At 47.0% G+C, this 20,275-nt stretch overlaps 2 protein-coding genes and 1 long non-coding RNA gene across 3 annotated transcripts in view; 1 reads left to right on the top strand and 2 right to left on the bottom strand.

The window, feature by feature from the left end:
* LOC108499193 lies at positions 1-740 on the bottom strand. The gene is made up of 3 exons (XR_001875456.1): positions 621-740; positions 313-450; positions 1-69 (listed from the first exon to the last, which is right to left on the bottom strand). It is a non-coding gene; the product is annotated as an uncharacterized LOC108499193 (long non-coding RNA).
* Positions 741-7,753: 7,013 nt separating this feature from the next.
* MAL (mal, T-cell differentiation protein) lies at positions 7,754-13,461 on the top strand. Its single transcript, XM_017818774.1, has 4 exons — positions 7,754-8,555; positions 11,907-12,074; positions 12,256-12,381; positions 12,582-13,461. The coding sequence occupies exons 1-4, from the start codon at positions 8,469-8,471 to the stop codon at positions 12,654-12,656; spliced, it is 456 nt and encodes a 151-aa protein (XP_017674263.1). The 5' UTR covers positions 7,754-8,468; the 3' UTR covers positions 12,657-13,461.
* A 5,966-nt stretch (positions 13,462-19,427) lies between these two features.
* Positions 19,428-20,275, bottom strand: part of MRPS5 (mitochondrial ribosomal protein S5) — a 43,379-nt gene continuing 42,531 nt past the window's right edge. Inside the window, exon 11 of the mRNA XM_017818972.1 lies at positions 19,428-20,016. Coding sequence (XP_017674461.1) covers positions 19,792-20,016 — 225 coding nt within the window. The 3' untranslated portion in view covers positions 19,428-19,791. The remainder of the gene's footprint in view (positions 20,017-20,275) is intronic.

The following is a 20,275-nucleotide window of genomic DNA, read 5'->3' as shown; positions in this document are numbered from 1 at the left end:
AACCACATCTCTGTCTGCATCCCCCAGTAGCTGCACGAGCCTTTCATTCAGGCTCCAGATGCTCTTGGCCTGTGAGGAAGACAATGCTGTGCCGTGAAGCCACCAACGGCTGCACCAGCAATCCCGCTCCGGCGGGGCAGCCCCACGTGCTGCCGCGGGGCCCGGAGGCCAAAGGCCTGTCCCGAGGGACTTGGGCAGCTGAACGGGGAGGCAGCAGAGCTGGGAGCAGCTGCCACAGCTCCCGAAGGCCAGCCAAGCCCAAGCGACTGCCCCAGGATTCCAGCACGGCTTCAGCCAACTGCCCCTTCTCACCATCACGGGATCCTGGCTGAGTGCCACGAGGACTCGGAGCGCCAGTTGACGCCGCTTTGTGTTGGTGCTCCCCGTTTTCCTTGAAAGCATCTCCAGGACCCTGTCACCGCATTCCCTCGTGTCCAGGCAGTCCAGGACCTGAAAGGCACGGAGCAGTGACGGGGTGCCCGGCCGGCAGGAGCCCGGACCGGCACAGGGCTGGGCCCAGGCAGCAGTACAGGGCGCGGCACCATCCCGGGCAGCTGCGGCCACGAGAGGGCCGAGAGGTGGAGGCAGCTCGGCGAGGCAGCGTGAGGCAGCAGGCTCACCTCCACAAGGAATGCCATGGCAGGCAGGTCCCAGCACGGCTCCTCCCTGCTCAGCAGCTCCAGCAGGTGGAGCGTGATGCGGGAACGCAAGGGGCTGGAGACAGGCCCAGGATGGTGTCCCGGGCAGTGGTGTAAGACACAGGCACACTGAGCCAGCAATAATTCACCCTTGTGCTGCCAGTTCAGATCTACCTGAGACACTTTGATCTTGGCAGCTTGATCTACCTGAACATTATTGCAATGCTCCTCAGTAACCTGACTCTCAGGTACGTGTGCATCTACATGATGGTCTTTCACAGTCAACTTCTCTACTCGGGCAGTGATGTCTTGCCTCAGTTCAGCAGCCCAGATGGGTTTACAGCTGTGATGCCAATTGGTCTTTTTCCATCGGTCCAGCCACCCCCAGAGAGCGTTTGCTACCATCCACAAGTCAGTGTAGAGGTAGAGTGTTGGCCATTTCTCTTGTTTGGTGATCTCTAAAGCCAGTGGGATGGCTTTCGGCTCTGCAACCTGACTTGATCCCCCTTGTCTCTTGATAACTTCTGTGATTCACCATATAGAGCTCCATATGGCAGCTTTCCATTTCGAATGTGTCCCTACAATAGGGCAGGAACTGTTAGTAAAGTGAGCATATTGCTTTTCATTTTGGGGTAGCTGATTATATGGTGGGGCCTCCTCAGCATGTGTCATCTTCTCCTCTAATGATGATGATGATGATAGTCCAAAATTTTCACCTTTGGGCCAGTTTGTGATGACTTCCAAGATCCCTGGGCTGTTGGGATTTCCTATCCAAGCTTGCTGTGTGATTAGACTGATCCACTTACTCTACGTGGCATCAGTTGCATGATGTGTCGACGGGACTTTTCCTTTGAACATCCAGCCCAGCACTGGCAGTCAGGGTGCCAGGAGGAGCTGTGCTTTGGTGCCAATCACTTCTGAAGCAGCTTGAATCCCTTCATAAGCACGAGGTTGGTGTGGTATTGCTAACATTGCACTATTATGGTAGTGATCAGCAGTAGGTAGTGACCTGTTGTTCTTCGACCCCCAGCAGTCCAACAGCAGAAGGGTCCTCTGAGAGGCCAGGTGAGGTATTCACCTGTCTAATTTCCTGTCTTCACAGCAGTTATCCCAAAAGCCCAGTGATGACCTTTTGGGTCCTTGAAATACATGCTCCTGAGGTAATCTATGCCAAGGATGCACGGGCCTTCTGGGCCAGTCACAATGGGGTGTTTTTACTGTTCATTCCCAGTCAGGCTCACCTTCAGCTTCCAGTACAGTCAGCCACTGGGATCCCCGTCACCTCAGAAATAGAGATGGATTCTGACCCTACATATCTTGATGGCATCAGGGTACATTGTGCACCAATGTCAGCTATAGCCTTATACTCCTGTGGATCTGATGTGCCAGGCCATTGGATCCACACAGTCCAGTAGATCTGGTTGTCCCTTTCCCCCACCTGGCTGTAGGCAGGGCCCCTTTAGTCCTTGTCATAGTATTCGTTGCTCACTTCTTTTAACTATGAACTGGAGGTCCCTTCAAGAGGATCAGAAGTGTCTGAGCTGATCCTCAAGGATATGATTCTGTGTTCATTGTCTGGGCTCAGTTCCCACTGAACATTTTAAATTTGGGATGGTTTAGTGCCGTGTGCATTTAATGATTTTGCAGGTACCCATCGCCATCTGGTGGAAGCGTTGAAAGACGACACTGGGAGGGTGAAAGCCGAGAACAGTTTTTTGTCCTGGTGACTTTTGCGTGTGTTCTGTTGGTGGAGATGTCCATTTTGGGATCATGGTTACGCAACAGTGAAGCTACATATACTTGCACTTTATGGGCATTTTACTGTATGCTATAGAAAGGGAAAGTGCAGCTTGGGCTCTTTCTTTTGGAGCTGGAGTCTGAGAGAGTGAAAGAACGTGATGGTATGTGCAGCTGAGACGAAAAGCACACAGCACCAGTGTGTTTGGTGCAGTTTGGGAGGTGAGAGTTGAAGTGGTGCCAGCAGCAGCTTTCTCACCTGAGGCCTTTTGTGAGTGAGTTTTTTGCAGCATGTTTTCAGTTTTGGAGCTGGGCTCTGCAATAGTGAAAGAAGGAGATAGTACATACAATTGAGAAGGAATAAAAAAGACAGTGTTGGGCATCACCTTCCCCCTGGAGCCCGTAAACTGCACAAAACACATTGGTGCCATGCTTTTTCCTTTTTAGAAAGTGCGGCCTCACTTTTTTGCTCTCTTGCCAAGCCCAGCTTTTAATCCAGCCACAAAAGGTGATGTCAATCCCTTGGTTTTGGGAAGGCAAGAACCTAGTCCCAGTTTAGGTGGTTCAAATAATACACTGCCCGAGAAGTTAGGCAAAGGCCAGCAACAGCTTTATGTCCTGTCACCTTTCTTGTGGGAGCAATCCCTGGATGCATTCCAATTTTGAGTTAGAATCCCAATTTCAGAGATAGACTACAGCAAATTCTGACAGTACTTCAGTTTTGACATGGAAAGCACCTAGTGCCTGCGTTGCTGGTGCAGATGACAGGGTGGCCGGCGGAGGTAAAGGCCAAGAACAGCTTTCTCTCTCCTGGCACCTTTTGTGTGGGACCAATCTCTGAATGTATTTAGTTTCAGACCCTGGATCAAATTATACAGCTGGCTCTCCTGAAGTGTATGGCAACACATTTATTTTGGCAAGACAAGCAGGAGTGCTGGAGGTGGAAGTGATAGGCTGTCAAGAGGAGGTAAAGGCCAACAATAGCTTTCTGTCATGGTAACTTTTGTGTGACAGCCATCCCCGGACATATTCAAATTTTGGATCTGGAATCCAATTTTTTGCAAGTGGCTCATGAAAGTGGATGACAGTGCCTTTCCTTGGTAAAGGCAAGCACCTAGTTCCAGTGTTAGTGGTGCAAATGACAGCATGCCCAGAAGAGGTAATAGCCACAAACACAGGGGCTAAGTGCTTACCAAAATAAATGTACTGCCATTCTTTTCTGAAGCTCAGCTCTGAAATTTGGATCTGGGCTTTTAAACTGATTACATCCAGTGTTTGCTCAAGCACAAAAAGAGGCACCACAGAAAGCTGCTGTTGGCCTTTATCTCCTCTGGGCACTCTGTCATCTGAACCATGAAACACGGAAGCTGACTGCTTTCCTTTCCAAAATACATGTGTTTCCATAATTTTCAGGAGCCCACCTCAGAAATTTGGATAATACCTCCAAAACTGAATACATCTGGAAATTCACATACTTTCACAATCACATAGATTTTGTACCTAAACTAAAAATAAACTAAAAATATCCAGCAAAAGTCTTCGTCACGATAGGTGCCAGCTGAGAAAGTTCTTGCTATCTCTGCATTTGTCTCATACTCCTGGAATTACAATACATACCCTGGAGCTTTGCACTTTCCTTCTCAGTTGCATGTAGCATCACATTCTCTCTGTCTCACAGAGCTCAACTTGAAAACTTAAAACTTCTATCAACTGCTCCCACAAAAAATGTCCTATTACAAAAAAGACAGTGCTGGGCATCACCTTCCCCCTGCAGCCTTTAAACTGCACAACACTGGTGCCATGATTCTTTCTTTTCTGTTCTATGCACCCTCACATTTTTGCTCTCTTGCAAAGCCCAGCACTGTGATTTTAGCAGGGCCACAAAATGTGTTAGGAGAGAAAAGTTACTGGATTTCACATTCACAGTGACATTCACAGCAACTGCACCATACACAGTGAGGCAATCAACTTTCCTTTCCATGTCCTATCACATTCTTTCACACTCCTAGGGATCCTGTACCTAAACTGAAAATATCCAGCAAAAAAATCTCAGTCACAACAGATGTTGCCTGAGAAAGCTCTTGCTAGCTCAACCTTTAGCTTGTACCCCTTGAATTACACCACACACCCTGGAGCTGTGAGCTTTCCCTTTCAGTTCCCTGTGCCATCATATTCTTTCAGTCTTGCAGAGCCCTGCTTCCAAACTTAAAACAGCCAGCAACTGCTTACATACATATGATCTTAGAACAAAAATTCAGCACTGGTCCTCACCTTCCCTTTGCAGCCTGTAAACTGCACCAGACACAGGTCTTCGCTCTTTCCTTTTAGATGTACGTACCCTCAAATTCTTCCACTCTTGCAAAATCTATATCCAAAACATAAAAAAATTCAGTGGCTGCTCCCACAGAAAAGGTCCTAGAAGAAAGAGCTAGTGCTGGACTACACCTTTTTTTGCACCCTATAAACTGCACCACTGTCAACACTGAGACTATTCGCTTTCCTTTCTTTTACTCTCACAGAGTCAGGATCCAAAACCGAAGCCCTCCACAAAATGCTCTCCCACTGAAGGTGCCCGGACAAACAGATGTTGGTTTTTACCTTCCCACTGTCACCATTCAGAACTCTACCATATGGTGCTGTGTACTTGCTAAACAATTAAATGGACCTCGACACTATCCAAGAACGCAGTGCGCAGATCCGAAGTTGAAAATTTCTAGACATGACTGGCAAACAAAATGTGCCAGAACAAAAAGAAATACATTCATTTTGGAAGGCAAGCGGCTATCCCCATTGTCTGTGGCGCAGATAATAGGTCACTGAGGAGAGGTAAAGGCCAGCAACAGCTTTCTTTCATAGCACTTTTTGTGAGGGAGCAATCCACTTTCAGGAGCCCATCACCAAAATTTGGATATTGCCTCCAGTATTGAATATGTCCACCAGGGATTGCTCTAACACAAAAGTTCTCAGGAAAGAAAGCTATTGCTGGTTTTTGCCTCCCGGCAGCAGCAGCAGCACCACCAATGGGGCTAGATGCTTTCCTTAACAAATAAAGGCACTGTCATTGTCTTTCTGGATCCCACCTCCAGTATTTGGATACAGTTCCAAAACTGGATATGCCCAGAGATCTCTGTCAGACAAAACTTTCCAGGACAGAAAGCTCTTACTGCCCTATACGTCCCTAGGAAACCCTGTCATCTGCACTACCAACACCGGGTTTGGCTCTTTTCTTCCTCAGGAAAGATAATGTTATCCTTTTTTTTTTTTCCAGGGGGCTGATTCCAAATTTCAGTGGTGGGCTCCTGAAGGAAAATGGCAGGGCATTAACACGGGAATGAAAAGCACCTCATTCCAGTGTTCCAGGTGCAGATGACAGGTTGACCATGAGAGGTAAATGCCATCTGGAGCTTTCTCTCCTGGCACCTTAAGCATTCAAGCAATCCCTGAACCTACCCAGTTTCTGTTCTTGGCTCCTCTATGGAGAAGAACATGAAACAAAACAGGAGAAGCCACGTGTCAGGGACTGAATGGATGCTTCATACAGAGTCCGTCAGAGAAACCCACCCAATGAGTCACAAGGGTTAGAAAGGCTTTACAGGTGTAATTGTGCCTTTATAAATCTCGATTGCTTTATTTAAATTGATGATGACAATGATTAGATAAAAATGTAAAAAGATAAAAATGCAAAGTGGCAAAAAGGCAAAAGACTTTTATCAGAATCATTTGCTACACAAACTACTAATATAGTGCACTATTTATTCAATCAATAATGTCATAGATAGCTTAATAAGTATCAAACTTATTGATGTTACTCAGCCATACCACTGACTGTGGACAAATTTTCACTCAGCCTTGAGAAGTATCCCTGAGGAGCGTCCCCGCCTGAGGGAAGGATCTTCATGTACCTAAGGAATGTATGCCGGAAATCCCCGCTGGTAAAAAAGTGGGACCGGTCTTTTATAGTATGAAGGGATTGACCTTGAGTCCTACAACTTTTAGATTCTGTGTTGTCCTGCCTGCTCAGCATTTGAATTAGATGTTACCAGCTCTTCGGTTTCTTCTGCTCAAAGGTTCTGTCTCTCACTTTCCTACCACGTCCCTGGTGATGCCCACCTCAGTCGGGAAGAACACGCAGGAGATGGGTCTAATTTAAGAGAGTTGGGTCAAGTTACTCTCAGCATTCTTCAACACTAAAAACAGTGTTACTTTTCTTAATCCATCACCAATAATTTGTAAATAACACAAAGAATGGATTCCTCAGAGCTTACTCATCCCTCCTGAACTGAACAGCACCGGTGCCCTTGCCTCTCATAACACAGTTGTTCATTCCTCAGGCACACCACTACCAGTCCTGTGCTCCCAGGACCAGGAGAGCTACATAGCTTCATCTCTGCCCATTACAGACACAGCTAGACCCCCTCTGGAGCTGTCTCTATGCAACTCTGCATCCTGCATTCCCCACTGCTTTCTGCTCTCCCTGTTTGCTGACTGGTTTGTCGGTCTGCTTCATATGTCAGTTTTTATACAGATGCCATCTTATGGCACATGGAATCTCACTAGAGAGGTGGAAAATCAGGTAGATGCAGCAAAAACACTCTCTCATCTTTGAAGAAGTCATGAAGGTCAGAATGGACTCTGCCTTTAAATGAGAAAAGGTCTCCAGAAGCAAAGAAACATGAAATTATCCACTTAAATGTTCCTGCTTCAATGGACTACTTGGGAGGGAGGGGGAAAAAAAAAAGAAAAAAGAGGAGAGCTCAAGGTCTGGATAAGAGGTATCCATCACACCCCGTCACTGTCCCACCAACACTGTGACTCTGTGCTTGCTCTAACACCTAACCCTCACCCTCATCAGAGCCCAGGTCCAAACCCCCACCATTAGGGCTCCCATACAGAAGAGGCAAGGAATGAAAGCTCTTGGAGGCCCCCACCTTCCCTTGGCAACCCCTTCACAGCCACACCAACATTGGGGCTCTGTCCTTGGTCTACCACCCAGTCCTCCCCCAGCCCCTCAGGCCTCTTGGAGCATACCTGGAGCCTGTCAGGCATGTCCTGCAAAGGCTGCCTAGAGACTTTGCTCATTGCCCTTGCAAGGCCTGGCAACAATGACTGAACCCCCCAGCTACAGCTGGAAGGAGGCCTGCTGGAGGCTCTGGGCCAGAGCTGACAATGGTGGTTATCACAGCTGCATGTGCCAGGAGTGTGGGGTTGGAAACAAGGCAGTCCTACCTCCTGTTCTGGACTCTGCACCAAAGGCTTTTGCATGGAAGGAGCTGTGAAAGGGCAGGTGCCATATACTGGGCCTGGCTGAAATGGGCACCTTTTCCAGGGGTCACTGGTCCGCAGCGACATGCACTGCTACACTGCTCCTTTTCTTTTCATGATGTTTCATCTTTTTGGCCTTAGTTTCTGGAGTAAACGTTCCATACTAAGGAGAAGAGGAATGACTTGCTCCCATGGACCACAGACTAAAAAGAAGGAAAAAAAAAGGCTTGGAAAATCTCATTACATTAGGCCGTTTGTGTTACCTTGGCATATCCAATCTCCTCCTGAGGCGATGGAAGTGGCTCACCCTGCAGTTTGGTTGTTCTTGTCTTGTGATGCATCTCCACCTGTGAGACATTTCTTGGCCCCACTGTTTCCTGTACCTGCCATGTCCTTGTGGCTGCTGCTGTGGTCAGCTTGTATGCACGAGGGACAAGGTGACTTACTGTGCACACAAAGGGGACAAGAGGCTGTCCAGGCGGACAGGTACAAATCTTTCCCGTTGCCCTCAGATGTCAGCCAGTGCCACTCACCACCGCCCAGGGATTTGCCTTGCATGTTCAACTTGTGCAGAGAGGACTCTGCTCCAAATGCCTCAGGGCTGCCCCCATCTCCTGAAAACCTGCCATGTGACTCCTGTCAGCCAAGGTCACAGGGTTTGGCCACACCTGTGCCACTCACAGCCGTCTTCATCTGTCAGCAGGAAGGAAAGAGAAGAGAGCAGGAAGAAGGGTAGAAAAGGAAGAAGAGAGAGGGATAGAGAGAGAGGCGAGGAGGCTGCGTTTAGCATTTGGACGGAGTGGCTGACAGTCACCGTGGGAGAGGCTTGCAATGCCCTCAGCAACTTCCACCAGCTCTTTGCCCAGTGGCCTGGCCGTCCTGACGACTTTCCCAGATGTGCTCTTCATTCCTGAAATTGTGAGTGCTGACTTTTCTCTGGGGGAGAGCAGTTGCTGCTCGTGGGGCACCCAGCACATGTCGTGCTGCAGGTGTCTGAGGGATTAGACTTGACCCACAGCATGTTGGGCTCGGGACCCGCACCAGCCCCTGACGTCTAGTTAACCCCCCACAGAAAGCTACAAGGCCTGAGGCAGAGTTCTGAAGCTCTCCTTTAGACTGCAAGGGGATTTTTCTGATGCATCTGAAAGCCTTTTGTAATTTCCCCCCTAAAAAAAGTTGAGGAGGTTGCTGGTGTGTTTAAACTGGGTTGACAAATCGAGCCAATTATTTAATTAGAAGATGATTTTAGCAGATAATACAGACAAAGGATAAACCGCTTGCTTAAAGCAGGGAATTAAGGCTAGTTGAGGCAATTGTTTGCAGCAGCAAAGAGCCTGGTCTACCGAAGGTGTACTGCTCAGCTGCAACATTCCTGAGATGGAGGTGCAGAGTGCTGGGCCTGGGTGTGTGGGTGGGCCAAGGGTGAGCAAACACCTTGTAACTTCTTTCCATATTGTAAATTCATTGAGCGGGAGATTATAATCTTAATGGATTTGGCGCAAGTGATTAAAAGCAGTTGCTGTGACCACTGACTAAAAGATAGAAATCTTCAAGGATAACATTTTTCCTGTGTCCTCTGCCCCAATCATGAAGCCTGCTCTTCTCACGAGAGTTTGAGAGGCTTTTTCCAAAGCCTGAGCACTCTCATCCAGCACTGAAGGGTTTGGCTGAGCACTGTGGGACGGCATTCAGATGATTTAATGCTAAAAACTTCAGCTTTCCTATCTGGGACCAAATTCTTTCCTGTCACACAACTGGGTCCACACTCCTGGGATTTACAGCATTTACTTCATTCTCCCAGTTATAGCAATCCAGCAAAGAGGATGTAGAGAAAGGCTTTGCTTCAGCTCCTCCAGTTATGCTCTGGAGACTTGGTTTCTGTGCCTGGGCTCTGAGATCAAGGTCCAGGTTTCCTGTAGGGAAGGTTGAGGGAGGGTTTTAAGTCCCTGTGGAGGTGTTGGCTGGGTGGACACTTGCCAGCCAGCCCTGCCACTGAGTTGTGTTAGTCCTGGTGCTGGGCTTGCTGTTGGTCTCAGTGTGCTTATTCCCCTTGAACTGTTTGTTTGTAATCCCTGACTCCAGGGGATCTGGCAAGGCAGCTTGCTTAAATAAGCACCCTATCCTTTGGTTTGGGTAAGATCTGGAAATGTGCATCCTGAAGGCTCAGGAACCACCCAGGAAGGAGGAATGCTGCATAACTGGATTTCTCCATCTCCAAGACATGTATGACTCTATGCTATGCAGCTGTATGAGCTCTGCTGTGTACAAAGGAGGTGGCTGCCTTGAATCACAAAAGGATAGTTTCTCATTCCTTAGTGGAACCTGAGGTTGCCTACAATGAGTTAATATGGTAATTATGAAACAAAACAAAAGAAAAAGAAAAATAAAAAAATTGACATTTCAAATGCTAAGACAGTTGTGAAATTTCCGGAAGATCCTGCCTGCAGCTCAGATGATTGCCACATCTGCATGTGCTGATTAAGAACTACCATTTTTATTCTGTGAGGCTCAGTTTACTTCTTGTAATCTACTTTATTTGAAGAATTTTCGGCATAAATGGATAGCCAGACCTATGTGGAAAAGCTGAAACAAGCTGAAAACAGGTATGTTTTCTTGGTAAAAGGCTTTTCTAAAGACAAGTTTTTTCTCAGACTGCTGTCCCCAACCTGCTGTGGGTTATTACTGAAAGCCTCTCAATGCTTCCCTCATTTTTACGAGTCTGCCAAACAGCAGCACCATAAAACCAACGTCAATAATCAAATCATGCCAAACATACTTGCCTGAGTGAGTAACCACATCCTGAACAAAGGAGAGATGGTGAGTGGTAGGAAGTGATAAGTGATACTTCTTCCCCGAACTTCCTATCTCACCCAATTTGTGTTTGATTTTAATGGAGCAAATATAAGGTTTTCCCCAGGATCTTTAGCTACAGTAGACTCATTATGTCACCACATGAGTTATTAAAGGGACTGTATTAGTGTTCAAGTGTCAGTCTTTGGTTGTTACAAGAAGCACCAAACCATCAGCACTTTGGAAGACCTATTTTCACTCAGCTGTTTGCAAGGTCTCAATCATATAACTGATTTAATGTATCAATTTGCATAATGGAACCAATGAACTTTCCTACAAATGTGAAGTGACACAAATGATGTGACATTTTCTGAGCATAATAAATCAGAAACTTTCTTTCCACTTGCAAAATGTCTCCAAGGAAATAGAAATGCCACAGTTAGTATGAGCTGGCATTTGGATGCTGACAAAGGCTGGCCTGGGACACACTGGCAATCAGAATGGAGTCAGCAAGGCTCTCCTACCTCTGAAGATTTGCCTGCAAATCCAAGACAGCTGGTGATGAGGGAGAGGTCCCCACAGCAGCACACTGTGGGTTCAGCTGAGGAGCTCCTCATCACAGACTCAACTTTGCAGAGGTTCAAGGAACAACTCGCCTGATTTGTAGCACAGAAAAGCTACTGAGAGCATTTTAGTGCAAAGGCACCACTTGCAGTCCAGACATTCCACAACACTGAACATCACGCTCTCATCCTCTTGTGCAGGAGTCTGCTGGTGGAGAAAGGATGGAGCCTAGACCCTGCTGTCTTTGTGTTCCCCACCCCACCAGAAAACCCATGGCAAACTCCCAAGGCTGGCTTAGAAGGCTGGGGCCCCACCTGCTCCCATACCAACAGTTGGTACCTCTGGTGTAGCCAACAAAGGATGACCCAAACAGCTGGAGCAGCAATACAAGCTCTCCTTTCCAGAAGGAGCTGTGAGCCTCAAGCTTATTTCCCCTATCTCAGAGCTTAAAACTGGCCATATTACCTCTCAAACATGTTGTCTTTTCTTTCAGGGTGACATTTCTCTGTGGCCTTTGTGAGGACCACATGTCTGTGCTGTTTGTGCAGATGAACTGGGCTTGACACTGCTCCTGTCAGGGATCTGACACACTGGGTGTGAAGCAAACATGCCTTTCTGAAATCAGCCTCCCTGTTCATCAAAACCAGTCTTCAGAAGTGTCTGAACCAGCCCTCTGAGCACACTGATGTAGGGAGGATGTGAATGGCAGTGACACCAGGAGGCAGGGCTACAGAGAGGATTTTTTTTGGGTCAAGATCAGTGGCAGATGCTCCCAGATAAATATCCAGTTTCAAGTGGAGGCTGGGAAGAACTATTGCCATGTGCAGTGCTAGTGCCAGAGGCATGCATGGCACTTTCTGCTCTGGATCAGTCACTTTATCCCATGCTCACTCTATCTCCCACTTTCACTTGCAGATCTTTGGAGGCCTTGTCTGGATCCTGGTGGCATCCTCAAAGGTCCCGATACCCATGCTGCAAGGCTGGGTGATGTTTGTCTCTGTGTTCTGCTTCATCATGTCCACTACCCTCATGTGCCTCTACTTCTGTGGGGCCCATGGGGGCAGCAGCTCCTGGGTTGCCTTGGTAAGTGGATGTAACAAACCTCTGGGCCTCTCCCTCCCTGGAAGACAATTGTCTCCTGCAAAGGAGAGTGCTGCTACTGCACTCCAAATCACAGGCTGGGGCTTGCTTGCATGGGTTCCCTTTTTCCCCCTTTGCAATGTGATCTCTCCTTGGAAATGACCGCGTGACCCTTGTTTTTTAGGATGCCATTTGCCAGGGGACAGCATCTCTGTTCTACCTCAGTGCCGCTGTGTTGGAAGCCTACGCAACTTATGTTGCCCGCAACTTGCTCAGAACAGAGATCTATAGGGAGAACATTGCTGCTGTGGTGAGTGCCTGGCAAGGAGGGGAAAGGAAGGTCAGGAGGTAACTGTGCAGTGGCCTCAAGTGCAAATCCTAAACGAGTCACAGTCCTACTATGCACTAATGTGTCCAAACATGCAAGAGACACCATGAGGTGTTTGCTCAGTGCTGAAACTCCTGCCATGCAACAGGAAGTCAACTGGCTGATGTGTTTTTCTGTCACAGGTATTTGCATTCGTAGCTACCCTGGTTTACGTGATCCACAAGGTGTGCTCGCTCCTGCGATGGAAATCATCCTGAGAGCCTCCCCTTGGAAGTGTGTCCTGTGGTCATCTCAAGAACAATGATTGCAGTTTCCAGGCTGGCTTTGGGTTTTGGTTTTTTTAATGTAAATACTATAAACGAATGGCTTTTTATGTGGGATCTTGGCAAAGAAGACAAGGAGCCTGCCAGAGAAAGGTATATCCTGGCACAGTCTGTTTCCCTTCAGTCTCTTCTGGGCTGGGTACAGTCTGATGCTGATAAATGGGGCCCAAAATAAAAAAAAAAATCCAGCTTTAAAAAACATAGTATAGTTGGATTCAAAGTACTAAAATCTCCCCGAGCTGTTCCTTTATGCCTCCAGGGTTTTTATTGCAATCAGGGGAAACTGGACAACCAGCACTAAGGATCATGAGTATGAAACTGTGTCATTTTCATTGCTGCCTGTCCGTTTAAGTCTGTGTCTTTCCCTAAACCTGCTGTACCAAATTAGTATTTTCATGCAGTTCCTGAAAGTGCCTTCTCTGACTTGTGATGAGAAATGGGGACAATATTTAACTTGCCTCGGGAGCCATATGAATTGTTGCAGCCCCTGAAGGGTACTGCTGAATTTTGAGGAATTGGGTAATACTGAATAATTGAAATAATGCCAGGAATTACCACTGTATTTGATCCCCCTACAAAATACAACTTTGGAAGGTGTGCAGTAGACTGTAGGAGAATTGTATGGATGATTAGAATGACATCTTGAATAAGCAATCAATTCTTGTCTTTGGTGAATGGCTACTCTTTCTTCAGTAGCACTATGTTGCTAATAAAGATGGGTTTGCTGTGATTTTGAAAATAGATGAGTCATTTCTGCTGTTTTTCCCTTTGCTGCACACAGGGACACAGCCCTGTACAGCCTCAGGAGCACTGCCCTGTAACAGGGCAATGCCTAACCAGGAGGCAGAAACTTGGACACAAATGAGAGGGTTTTTCTGTCAAGGGGAGCTTGAGGGGCCCAGGTTAACTCAGGTTAATCTCAGTGAGTGTTAACTTGAGTGTGCTGGTTTTGGCTGGGATATTTTTCTTCACAGGGGCTAGTACAGGGCTGTTTTGCATTTGTGCTGGAAACAGTGTTCAGGGATGTTTTCGTTATTGCTGAGCAGTGTCACAGTGTTTAGGCCTTTTATGCTTCTCACCCCACCCCACCAGCGAGGAGGCTGGGGGTGCACAAGGAGTTGGGAGCGGACACAGCTGGGACAGCTGACCCGAACTGAGCAAAGGGATATTCCATGCCATATGGCATCATGCCCCATATATAAAGCTGGGGGAAGGTGGAGGAAGATGGGACATTTGGAGTTGTGTCATTTGTCTTCTCAAATAACGTGTGATGGAACCCTGCTTCCCTGGAGATGGCCTGCCCATGGGAAGTGAATGAATTCCTTGTCTGGCTTTGCTTATGTGCAGGGCTTTTGCTTTACTTACTAAACCATCAGTATCTTAATCCATGAGTTTTCTAACTTTTACCCTGACAATTCTCTCCCCAATCCCATTCCATCCCACTGTGGGGAATGAGTGAGTGACTCTCTGGAGCTTAGTTGATGGTGTTAAACTGTGACAATGAATTAATTTAAATGGAGTTTAGACTTAGGAAGGGATCTTTTCACATGTTAGAGGTGCCTCATAAGCAATGTACCAAATTATCCTTTCCCGATTGTGGGACTAAAAATGTTTCCATTTTGAGTCTGAAGTTCCTGGATAATAACAAGGACGGGAGAACAAAAGGGAAATAAAAGTTGACTTGGAGGCACCTCTGTTGCTTCAGATCTGGGGGAACTTTTGACCTGTGACCACAGGTTTGGGCTGAAGTTTTTAATTGCAATGTAAGGAAAACATTTAATTGTTGGGGTTTTTTATTGCTGAAAACCAGCCTGACTTGTTTTGCCTGTGTTACTGTGACAACAGCAAACTCATTGCAACAGAGGTGGAAAAAGAAATCCCTTTTCAGAGCAGGGAGGGAACTTGCAGCCACTTTGGACAATGGCACATGGTTCTGAAGTTAAACATCTACCCTTTGAAACTGGTTTCAACATCACATCATCATGGGGTGTGTGAGGGGGTGTTGGTGGCCAGGTTTGCCCTCGTTCTGTTAATGCCCCTGAATTTAACATTGAAACACAAGGATGTTTTCTGCTTGGGTCTGTTTACAAAGGCAGACATTTGCAGTCATACTTTGCACTCTGGGATCATGTATCTCTGTCTTCCTCTCTTGCTCTGCCAGCACCTCGGCAACAAGCAGTGTTGCCTGTCCCTTCATATCCATGTCCCTTGTGGCCATCGCATTTACAGCCTATGTCTTGGCAGGGCTCCCATTTCTCCTCCTCATTCTTTCTGCCTTTGCTTCTCCCTTCCCTGCCACACACCAGTTCACCACAGTCTGCACTAGCTCACCTGCTCGACCGTTTCTTTCTGTCCCCACCCAGTTTACTGAGATACCTCCCCCACAGTATTATCCTAACCTTGCTGAAAACCAGCACTGGAGAAAAACAGCCGTGTGCTGCTGGCATGGGCGTGTTATCAGCTCAGTGCTGCTCCGGAGAGGGCTGTGACAAGGTCGTGGACATGGCATTGGGAAGGATGCTCTGTGACCCCAGTGTGACCTGGGCCATATTTTTTCCTGGGGAGGGCTGGGCAGGTAGAAGGGCCAAAATCACGAAGGGTCAAGAATGAACAACAAAGTGATGTTGAAACTTTGAAACCCTCCCGGTGTGACTCAGCTTCAATCTCATGCAGCTAAGTAGCTTGCAGGGTGAATGAGTGTCCCTGTTTGGCACAGGGCTGCTGTGCCCCCAGTGCAGGACAGTGACACAGTGAGGTGTGGTTTTGTTGCATCAGGCTGCTCAGTTGAACCTCATCTGCAGCAATATGCACGTTCCCTGCATGGCAGGAAGAAGAGAAAAAAGAAAAATGAAAAAAAAAGAAGTCTCTGCTGCCCATCATGCCCAGCTTTCCTATCATCTCAATACAGCCATGAAGACTGCCATGCCCTGAACCTGGGCAACCCAAGGTAGCTGTCTGGAAAATGGCACACTTCAGTGATTCTGGAAGTGAAAAATGCTGCCCAGAGCTTAGAGAATCTCCCAGGACCTACAGACCACCTACCACATGTGCACCACATCCCTTCACCACATCCCTTCACCCTGAGGACAGCGTTGGCCTGAGAATTTGCTGTCACTCCACTGGAAACATTGGGCGTGATGAACACTGCAGGCTAACAAGCCTTTTCCCTTGGAGATACTTCCATGGAGTCAATTCCAAATTGGCCTGGCTCCCCAGGATGTGAGATGGCTGGCTCTGTGGAATGCTGTTTGCACACCTGGGCCTTGCAGTTTGCTGACCACAGGCACTTGCAGTCCTTGCCTACAGAGCTGCTTCCAGCCTGGCCCAATATATGGGGCTGCTCTATCCCACCCTCTGCATTTGCTTAGGCATTTCCAGATCCCTCCAGACTGGTATCTCATCTTCAACATTCTCATCCTCCCCATGCCTGGGATTCCATTGCAGATGTCGATAGATGGAGCAGCCCATTTAAAAAGCCACAAATCTGCCTTTTTTTTCCCCCAGAGCATTTACAAGTCCCATTCCCACTGTTAAAACAGCGGGTCTATTGTGTCTCCACAGCCACCACCAGGTTTCAACCGGTAATGTAACTGGAGTTTCCCTCTGCTCTTCTCCAGCTTCCTCAGCATGCCAAGGAGGTCTGCAGGCATCCAGAGAACATGCTAGTTAAAACGATCTACCTACCTGAAGGCAGGTAAAACCTTAGTTCCTGTTAAAAACAAATTACAGACCTATTCATTAACTATGCCTAGATTGTAATCTTGGTTGCTTTTGCTTAATTAAGTGGCTTGACCTCGATGTTAACTTCTCCCCAAATATTTGTATATTAGATACCTGCCCTCCAGCAATGCAATGAGTTAGTAGAACTTCCATCTTCTCCTGAACTGCAGAAGAATAGTTTGATTTTTCTGAGAGCAAAGAAACTTAATAGAAACTTATGGCCAGCTCCATGGAAAATGCAGGAGTTTCTTATTTTACAGTCAACCCTATTTGTGAGCAATGAGCAGCCTGTATGCTGGGTAAAACATCTATACGAGCATCTATATTAATGTGAACAAACTTGCAAAAACAGTAAACCCACAAAAGATTACTTCTTTGTAGGGAACTAAGCTCTAACCGGGTCTGTGGCAGTGTGATTCACTGCCAGCTCAGTCTGCCTCTCCCTCTCCTGACTCAGTTATAGTTCATTCCACACCTCTGGTCTCCATACTGAGACCATGGCACTCCTGCTCCCTGGTCTCCCTAATGCCAACAGGATCAAGCAATGAAACCCCATTTGCTGTGAGGGATGGAAATGCCTTATTTCCAATTCAGGGAAGTGCTCAAACATGAATTACTGTCCTGTGTGTCTGAGAACAACCCTAAATGTCCTCCAGAGAGCAGAGACAAGGCAGAGGATTCCTGAAGACCCTCGTGGGATCAGATGCAAGTGTAGCTAGTGTGCAGACTTTGGGGAAAGAGGGAGACTTGTGGTTACTACATAACCATAAGTTCTGTAAAGGTAAATGGCATTCATCCTACTGCTTCCTTATCCTACAGCACATATCTACTAGCCCACAAAGTGGACCTGAAAGTCTTGTGTGGATTCTTTTGGAGACACCAGCTGTAAATCAGTCAGACATTTCGAAGTGCTTTGGCTGATGGAGAAAAGAGCCACTGGGAACAATGTTTCTCCTGCATTAGCAGTGAGAACAGAAATTACTGAGTGACCAAGAGGCGTTCAAGGGAGATGTCTGTTTGCCAACCTCTACACATGAAAGACACACAGGGACCCTTGTGCCAAGTGACAGCCTGTGTGCCTCACGAGCTGGGAAAATGTGGTGTGAGATCTCAGTTTGGGTTGCACAAGGAACAGTGTTCAGGCCCAGGTTGGCTGGGGAGAGCTGGACTTTACAACTTGCTCTGCGCTGGGTGCTGTTATCTAAGGACCTGTCCCTACAGCTTGTCTTTCTTGTGTGATCCCAAGATCACACAAGAGCCTGCTGAATGCTGCCACCTCATCCCATTATGCATAGCTGGAGACACTGACATCAACCTACATCCCCAATTTTTGTGCAGCAGTGGCCTTGCAGGATCTCCTGTAGCACCTTCATCATCCTTACGCCAGAATACTGAGGGCTTTTCCATATGCATTGGGTGAGGAAATGTAAGAACAGCGTGCAAGGAAGCAGAAGGACATCTCCAAACATGGATGCAATCACCTGCTACTGAGACACACCTGATTTCCGATTCTGAGAGAAAATGCTGGCATGATCCATCTGCTCACTGCAGGAAGCAAACGACAAAGAGCTGATCCAGTCAGTCACTTCAGGCTCACTACTCAAACTGAGGTTGTTTTGGGTCAGCAGCTGAGCCAACTCCCTTCAGCTCTCTGTTTCTGCAAGGACACAGGCAAACTGAAGGTCATCTAAATACAGCAAAGGTTCAATTCCTTTAGTCCAGTTTTTTAATCTTTGATTTTGCTCAGCTGTAAGGTGCAAGCTAAATGTGAGCATGCATTCTTTAACAGTAGTTTGATAGGCTGCTTACAAGAAAGTTTTCAAACTGAACACTTGGCAATTCTACTGGAATTGTATTTAGATTGAGCTGGCAAACAGGAATAAAGCCTTCAGCCAACTGCTCAGCAGACACAGCCTTAGAATTAGAATTTTCCTTACGAGAGTGAAATAAAACTCATTTACATTCACCCTGCCTGTTTGTATATACACAATTGCTATCTTTAGAAACCTGCACTGAAATGAACATAAAATATTGTCTTTAACATCAGAACTTCAAATGTAAATTCCCAGGTTGGTCTTGAAGGATTCTAAAGGTATTTTCTCCTGTACTAACAAAAGAAGCAGCATCTTTTGGCATACAGAGAAATGCCATGACAAGCACTCACAGATTGGGAGGCACAGAATTTAACCCCAACTTGTTTTATAGCTTGGATTGCTCTAATACTTTGTGAGAAGACATTGTTTGGGCTTAGTTCCACTGTTTCTTTTGCCATGTCCAAGACAAAAACATGGAGCTGCCAGGTAGAGCATTGTGTCCTGTCATGTGGATGCAGAGCCTGTTTATCTTCTGGTGTGACTTGAGTGATGGATCCCCTCCAACCAGTGAGCTAATCTAACCTCTAGTAAATACTTGTGTGTGCTGCAGTTGGAGGTCCTCTACCTGAAGGGGATTATTCCATCTCTAGTCAGAGAATGGTGCGTATCACAGACTTGCTCCTTCTCCTTTAATCCTCTGACAGCTGTAGCACTTTCTGAGTTCTGGGTAGGATCCCAGTCTTTTCTGTGCTCAGTACCAAACTGGCAGAAAATGAAGCACACGTTGCAGAGGAAAACACCATAAGAAAGGCCGGACTGCACATTTTGGACTGGACTTCCAAAGCCAGTCAAAATACCACAATATTCCACAGGAGACTGTGGGGTGGTGGCTGTCCTCAGTTATTTGGGCTCTGCTTCATTTGGGGAACTCCCCCACTTGCATGAATAGCGTTTGCACAACTCTAGCTGTTGCCCACCATCATCACCTTGTCCCCCTTACCCACCACCAGAAGGCATGGAGCTTATATTTTCTGATTTCCCAGTTCTCCCACCGTAATGAGTGAGCCCAGGGAGTGAGATAAGAGGCTGCATACATTAATTCCCACAACTGCTGCTTGCTTCAAGATTTTGGAAAAAAAAAAAAAAAAGACCCCAAAAAACCCACACGAAACCCACTCTGATGATTCTTTATTGCTTTCACAATCTTGTACTTTCGGTAGTTTCCCAAGAGCTTGTGGAAGAATCATGGGAGCTCTTGACTAAAAATCACCTTCTGGAATCAAGTAAATACATGCTTGAAGACTAAGACATGTTCACTAACTGTTTCCATCTGAATGTCCCCAGTCAAACAGTGGTCAGAAGAACTGTAGGAAAGCAAACAGTGTTACTGAATGGTAGAATGGCAGCAGCAATATGAATGGCATGAGAGAGCTACTGCTGCCCTCCTCTGAAACGTAAGCCAAGACAACGTGTCTGTTTGAGCTGGGCTTTCCCAGTTGCACCTCTGAGCTGAAGAGACAGAGGGACTGAAGCTTTTAACATGCTGTCCTTCTGACATTTGCCCAGGGAGATTTCTTCATTCCCTGAGCTTCTTTGACCTCGCTCCACTCCAGCTTTGTGTCGGGAACCTCATCTTCAGGCTCAGGATCCTCACGGACAGTCCCCTCAGGCAGAGCCACGACGATGGGCAGAGGGCCCTGCTCCTCACGGAACTCCACTACATAGAGACCCTTCTGGTTTGCCAGCTGCTGGTGAGTCTCCTGGGATTAGGAGAGAGAAAAGGCAACCAAAACAATGATGCACAGTGTTGGTTTACTTCAGGTCAAACTCTGCATGGCATATGAGGCAGGGGAAAAAAAATCATTTACTAACAAACAGTTTAAACACTGCATAAATTAAATGGCTTGCCAGGCTCACCTACATGGGAAAAAATTCAGATAGCTAGACTGCAGATATACTAACTAGCACTACACTGTCATTCTAGAGGAACATGCTTCTGGGAAGGATCTGTCCAGAAAA

The sequence above is a fragment of the Lepidothrix coronata genome, unplaced genomic scaffold (genome assembly GCF_001604755.1).
Source record: "Lepidothrix coronata isolate B3197 unplaced genomic scaffold, Lepidothrix_coronata-1.0 Scaffold71, whole genome shotgun sequence".
Lineage (NCBI taxonomy): Eukaryota > Metazoa > Chordata > Aves > Passeriformes > Pipridae > Lepidothrix > Lepidothrix coronata.
The sequence above is the reverse complement of the archived record's forward strand: the minus strand, read 5'-3'. Positions and strand labels throughout refer to the sequence as shown.

What these genes read in the sequence shown, in the direction of transcription:
- MAL (XM_017818774.1), top strand. Translation starts at nt 8,469, where the DNA reads ATGCCCTCAGCAACTTCCACCAGCTCTTTGCCCAGTGGCCTGGCCGTC. An exon ending in TGCTCTTCATTCCTGAAATT is followed by an intron (nt 8,556 to 11,906) that starts GTGAGTGCTGAC and finishes TTTCACTTGCAG; the next exon opens with ATCTTTGGAGGCCTTGTCTG. An exon ending in GCAGCTCCTGGGTTGCCTTG is followed by an intron (nt 12,075 to 12,255) that starts GTAAGTGGATGT and finishes CTTGTTTTTTAG; the next exon opens with GATGCCATTTGCCAGGGGAC.